The following is a 6,987-nucleotide window of genomic DNA, read 5'->3' as shown; positions in this document are numbered from 1 at the left end:
TTGGTTTCTTTGGAGATTTTCCCTCCCACCCCAACCTATGTAGGCACCTGCTACTTCATCAACAGTCAACATCACGGTTATGGGTCAACCGCATCCTTGTAATCGAAGTCCATTTGCTATGCCGCACACTATTAGTATCACAATTGGTCACAAGCACATTAGGGTATATCTATCCTTGGATCTTCTTTTGTCATGGTTATGGATCATCCACAAACCCACACTTCATAGAAGTCCATTTTCTAGGCCGCACATTGTCAGTACCATATTTGGTCACAATCATTACAAGGTATCTCTATCCTTAGATCTTCATTTATCACGGTTATGGGTTAACCACACTGTTGTGGGGAAAAGTATCCAATGCGGATGACCCTATCCCTACTCTAAAGGTGACAGTCTTTAGCAACAACTGAAAGTAAAGCTTTGATGTTTTCCTTTATGAAAGTACAGAGAGAGGGAAGAAATGATCAACCAACCTGGTATCCTTCGCTTAGTCGATCTTGATCCTCTCTCTTTGTCTCTTGTTCCCAGCTCCTTGCTCTCTTTGCCGGTCCAGCTACACACAAGTCCTGCACAAAACAAGAGAGGAAACTACAAGATACATGTACTCATAACTGATGCATGGATTAGAGTGAATCAAATATACATGTAAATACAATACATCAATGCAATACAAGTATATAGGAGAACATGCAAAACTTTATTGATAGAAGTAACAGGGTTCTGAGAAGGTTACAACCAATGATGGCTCCAATCCAGCAGCACCTCCCCAGCAGCAAGAACTCTCCTCTTCACCTCTAGTAAAACAATCACCCAATAGCTCTAACTGTAATCCAACAGCACCTCCTTGCTTTACACAAAATTCCAGCCTCCTTAGACCTCATAGAAGAGCTCTATATATAGGAGAGAAGAAGAGAGGATGAGTCAGCTTGAGGCTGGCATAGAGCTGACTAGTGTCCTCTCCCTCTTCAGTTAATCTTCAGTTCTTGAGTCCACTTGGAGATCCTTGGTTACACATGGTGATCAAGTACCTCTTACTCATCACAAGGCGAATCTGATGAACCAAGTGTCAGTTTGGAAGCTTCCTGGGCAGTTGACACCTTGCAGGATGACTGTGCCACTTGGCCAATCTCGCCCAGCGCAGGTAGCCTTCATTACTTTTGACTTCCAGCGCAGGTACAGAGTGGGACAGTTGCATTACAGCGCAGAAGCTCAGTTAAGCAGCTGACATGATCCAAAATAAGCCTGTTTTGAAGTGTTTTCAGGTGGAGAACTGATTGGAAGTGTTGTTGTTTGATGACCTTGTTCTTTTAGGGGTAAGAACAACATGTTTAGGGACTGAGGATCCCTGTGATTATTGACATTTCATGCTCCATGATGCGAGGCACAAAAATGTCTATAACACACACAAAACCATTCTCTTCAATTTCTCTTCATATTCAAAAAATGCTTCTTAGGAGGGAACTTCACGTAATCGAGACCATTTATTCTTAAGGAGGGAGGAATGATCTGAATGGAAGTTGGCATCCACCCATGGTATTCATTGACCCATGGTATTTATCCACTCATAGAGTATACCCATGGTATTGTAAGTGGCATCCACTTGTTGGCTTGAGGGGGCTTGGACCCAGGTTCAGAATTAGTTGCACTAACCAACAAAACCCTACACTACTATCCCTTTTGGAAACAACCCACGTAGCGCAGGCTATAGCCTCACCCAAGGTAGTATTGGGGGATGTTAGAACCATGTTTCTGCATCCAAAGGATTATATGATGTTTTTCTGTTAAACTTAGAGCTTTATCCTAACCTTCGCGAACCCTAACCCTTAAAAATCAGAATTTACAACAACTAACAGTTAGCAAATCTAAACCCTTCACCGATTGCGCTAATCATTCATAGCATCATATAAATAAACATATCTACTTATTTTTCTCATCTATTAAGTACTTTTCATGATAAATTATAGTCAATAGATCAATAATACATTAAATTCATATATAAACAATAACATACAGATACATAGATAATTCTTCAAAATAGCCTTTATTATGCTTAGATCTTCTATTATAGACTCTTCCAACCCTGTGCACACATCTGTAGGGGCCCGTGCACTCAGCTGCGGACTTACCAAGGTCCCCGCCACACATCTGAAGGAGCCTTGCCCTTCACCTAAGTACAGAAATAGACTCAAAACTTTCCTTTCTATGCTCTTCATCCTTGATTACTTTCTCTGTGACTCTTTATGACTCCTTTTATATCATTCTTCATTACAATACCATGGTCCGCAAACCATGGGCGGATAAAAAATAGCTTAACTCTTAACAACTAAGGGGCTTTGACCTTCCTAAAGCCCCTTTGACTCCTATCAACCTACGCTATTTGCGCTCCGCTCCTCAAAATTAGGAGACTTTACAATATTTACCACAACTTTACAAAATTTAACCCCAGGGGACCCTATCCCAACAGACCCCCAACACAAATTCATGACTCGTCCTGAGTCACTTTGTTGATGTTTCCTTGATCTTTGCTTACAGACCACTAAACTCGGTCATCAATGCCTGAATATTTTTCGTTCCCTGTCTAGCAGCCTCATGAACTTCCTCAATTAGTTTCTCTATAGTTGGACCTTCAACTGTAAGGCCCATGGTTTTCTGTGTCTATTGCATAGCCTTCAACTTGCACTAAACTATCTCTAAGAGTTGGCTTTCCTCATCAGCCCAAGGTTGCGTCCTTAAGGATAAGATGGATGCCTTCCGACACAACTCATCAATCTAGGTCTGGATGAACTTTCCCTCCTGTAGTCTATTGAACCTTTGCATTAGTGCTAAGGTCTGCGTTGTTTCCCTGATCTCATCAAAATGCACCCATTTTTCTCGGATGTCAGCTTCAATTTTCGGCAAGTTTGGATCCTCCTGCACCGAGGTCCACATCTCCATCATTTGCTCAAATAATTGGCTACAATCCTTGACAGGAGCTTCTAGAGTAGTCATATTCTCTTTAATATCAACCTCACACTGCTCTCTAACTTTTGTTGGAGTGGTTGGCTACAGCTTAAGTTGAAGCTCAAATATCTACAGCTACAACTCAAAGAAGACCTTGCCAATTTCCCCTTTTGACTCATTCACTGCAACAACTAACTTCTTGATTTTCTCTACGGAGGTTGCTTCTACTAGAATTTGGAGCTCGGCAAGCTCACTACAAACCTATGTTAGCGCTAATGACTACACGCAATGACCTCATCTTGTTATTTGAGCACCAGTCCCTTTTCCTCAAACATTTGTTGGTTTTTACTCTTGACTTCACTGATAATCAGTAACGCCTATTTCTCTTGGACCTTGAGCTCATTTGATACTCCTTGATGTAGCTCATGCAATGGCTGAATGGGAAGCGCCACAAGGTTAAGGCTTAAATTATTCAAATGCAATGGGCGTGCCATACCCTCTGAAGTCTCAACGTGCAAGGATCACTCTAGTAACTACACTTTGTAAAGGTTTGTGGTGATCTCCATTGTTGAGGCTTTGACACTCGCTTGCTTCAGCCTTGCTTGTCTTACGCTTGTTTGAATTACCCCTTTTTGGACCTGCAATTCCCTCAGACCCTGTTATACCTTGTCCAATGCCTGATGGTAATAGTCCTCAATGTGTCCCCAAATAGTTTCTGTAGTGCTATGGCCCACATCACCAATCTCATCAAGGTCCCCCTCCATGAGGACCAATGGTGTCGCACTCGCAGACCTGCCGGACTTCTGCTTCTTGCGAAGTCCTATGAAACTCTGCTTCTACCTATTATTGAGTATGAAGGGGGGCTCCAAGTTTAAACCATTTTCCTCTTCATGTTGAGTCTCGACCTCCACATCGGTGCACTCCATTTCAGGTTCGTCGAGGTCATTAATGTCTTGCAACATGGTTGCAACTTTCTCCTTTGGCATGTTCGTCTCTTTTGCAGAAAATTTTTCTTTCAATGCTTATTTCTCCTTTTTAGAGGCCTCTTTTTGCTACGCGGCCTTTTCTTTCATAGAATCTTTCTCTTATTCTTTCTTCTTGTCTTCCGCTCTTGCTTTCGTAGTCGTTCCTTCTACAACATTACTGGTTTCTTCGCCTGCATCCGATGGGGTGAGCCATTCGCTAAGCCATTTGCTGATCACCCCCATAATATCATCTTCTCTAACTAAGTATGTCAACTTATGCCATGTGCTCATGGCATCCTTCATTGCGCGGATAAATAGATTGTGAAATTTCTCCTTGAAGTCTGCAATGTTAGCATACTACACGTGTAATATTGGTGATAAACGCGATCATTGTTGATCACCATCCACAACTCAAACTCAAATAGACCTAGAATATCTTTGTCTCCATGATGGGTTCAGGATCCTTCGTCACCCATAACGAGGCAAATTTCATAGCCTCACATAAGTTTGGATCATGTGTGGGAACTGACTCTCCTAAGGCATCCTCCATGTCACTAGCACGATCTGCAGAAGTAGTCACGCGCAGTGGAATTTCTTATCATCGTCTCGGGCTTTGCGAGAATCTTCTGAGAACTCATTATCTTTCCAGCCAAAATTTGTCCAGCAAACTACATAGTGCCATCTGATATGGAGCTAATCACATAGCTACACGACTCCTTCACCAACCCAAAGTTTCTCTTCATCTAGTCTTCCAGCTTCTTCTCCTGTGATTTCCCTACAAAATCTTCTGCAGGGTTCTTGCTTTGATAAGGCAACAATGTTTTTGGTGGATCAACATGTCAGTAATTAGAATGGGCCCTCCCAACCAAAGGCACCGATCGTGAACCAACGTCAATAATTGATGCACACAGATACTATTAATGGTGTTGCAACTAAAATGTTGCACCCAAAACATGTTGAGCAACCCTGCGCACTCAATTTCGATTTCCCACTTCATTAGCTCAAGTCGTATAACATCTGACTCCTCATAGTAGACCTTCTTTAGATATTTGCTCGGTTCTAATTATGGGAACTTCACCTGATCACCCAGGTCCCAATTTTCCATCTTAAAAAATGATATCTCGGCCAATAAATTTCCCTTAAAAGGTACCTCCTCCGACAGAAATGGCGTGGAGACCTGCAATTTTCCTAAGTCTGGTTCCTTAGTCACATTGGTTGTTGATTTCCTAAGGGGCACATAAGGTGGTAGAAGAGTAATCGGCACTATTTCATCAGCATCAATCTCTTCAACACCCATATTTAACTCTTCCTAATCTAAGTTCGAGGGTTTTGTTAGCTTCTTGCTCCTATCCATCCGACCCTTCTGTCTGACCTCTGTTGCATTCTTATGCACCGATTACCACACTGGTGCTTGTTGGCGCTTCTTTTCTCCTATCACAGAGGCAGTGGGTTTAGGCCTCAACGACCTAGGTGTTGTGGTAGGCACAAGTTTTGTTGCAGTCATTTGCTCCTAGAATCTTTCTTTCTACCACTCAGTTAAATTCCCCTCCCACCCAAGTCTATGCTATGCAAACTTCTCTCAAGTCTCCTTCCAATTCCCTCCAGACGTGCAGAAATTGTGTTGGTGCAAACTAAGGCGCAAAAGCTCAAATCAATTTATCTGGAATAAAAGTGTTCAAATGTGGAGCAAGATGTTATATTTATAGCCCATTTTGTATTCAATTCCATTTTTTCCCTCCAGATATCGATCATTAATGCTCTTTTGGCGTCATATTTCCAAAGATATGCTCCTTAAATGCTCTCCCCCCGCTCCCTTTAACAGAAAAATAGCCATCCAATCATCTACAGTTCTTCCAATAGTCACTTTTTAGCCAAGCTGTGAGATACCCACCATGCTATTGCAGCTCCTTCATCGTAGCTCCCCTCTATGCCTTTCCTCTATTCGTCATGCAATCCATTCACTTCACCAAACTATCCTTTTGGAAACATAGTTATAGTCTCGCACTTCCTTACAACTTACTAGAGTACTAAGATTTTCCTACCTCCATGTAGTCATTGCACAGGGGTAAGATCACCCCTATATAGCTTTAATTGGCTCCCACTAATTTTTCCTGGAAACAAATCCTCGTACAACTTTTCGAGCTGAACTGCACCTCCACTCATAATTTCCTTAACGATGTATGGCCCCAACCAATGCATCTGAAATTTTCCTGGAAACTTCGTAAACTTGGTATCATACGGTAGCACTAAATCTCCAATTTTAAAGGTGCGTTGCTTAATGTGTCGATCATGCCACACATTTTCGCGAGCCTTCTGTACCTGCTGATGAAAACCTTCCAGGAGGCAATCTTCTTCCAACTCAACTATCTGCGCGAGGCATTCTTCCATGGTATCCCAATCTACCATCTTTGTGACTGCAACAATCCTCAAACTAGGCATGATGTACTCCATTGGCATCACTGCCTCTTGCCCATAAACTAGTCTGAACAATTTTTGTCTAGTCAACTTCTTACAAGTAGTTCTATATGCCCAAAGACCATCTGGTATGTGCACATCCAAATCATCCTGATTTTCATTACACATCTTCGTCAAATCATTCTCCATGATTTTATTAAAGGCTTCCACTGTTCTATTTTCTTGAGGATGGTATGACATGCTTTTCTGATGATACATCTACAAATCTTCAACAAAAGAAGCAATTGTTTCATTCAAGAAGTGTGAACCCCTATCGTTCATCAAAATCTTAGGGCAACCAAGCCAAGACAAAATGTATTCAAATATGAAATTCATAGTTGTAGCCACACTACAATCCTTCACGGGTGTGCCTCAGCCCACCTGGTCAAGTATTCGGTCGTCGTAATCATGTATCTTCCTCCTGTCTTCTTTCCTAGTGGTTAAATTGGTCCCACAAAGTCTATTGCCCACTTTTCAAATTCATGTAACGAAACTTGTGGGTTCAGGGGAAATTCATCCCTTCACAACAACCTCCCCATTCTTTAACAAAAATCGCACGCCCTAGTATATTCCTTGGAATACTTGTGCACATTTGGCAACCATAGCCCAGCTTGTAGGATCTTCTGTG

At 42.0% G+C, this 6,987-nt stretch overlaps 1 protein-coding gene across 1 annotated transcript; it reads right to left on the bottom strand.

Moving 5' to 3' along the window:
- Positions 1-5,957: 5,957 nt before the first annotated feature.
- Positions 5,958-6,509, bottom strand: LOC149199174 (uncharacterized). The gene has a single exon (XM_089400478.1). It carries the CDS (start codon positions 6,507-6,509, stop codon positions 5,958-5,960), a length of 552 nt encoding a protein of 183 aa, XP_089256604.1.
- Positions 6,510-6,987: the final 478 nt, after the last annotated feature.

This window comes from Pinus tabuliformis, chromosome 2_1, assembly GCF_031772625.1.
Source record: "Pinus tabuliformis cultivar Carrire ecotype Pingquan chromosome 2_1, CPIR1, whole genome shotgun sequence".
In the NCBI taxonomy this organism is placed as follows: Eukaryota; Viridiplantae; Streptophyta; class Pinopsida; order Pinales; family Pinaceae; genus Pinus; species Pinus tabuliformis.
This window is presented reverse-complemented; position numbering and strand designations above follow the sequence as displayed.

Bases quoted from the DNA above. Each gene is read 5' to 3' on its own strand.
- LOC149199174 (XM_089400478.1), bottom strand. From the start codon at position 6,509: ATGGAGAATGATTTGACGAAGATGTGTAATGAAAATCAGGATGATTTG.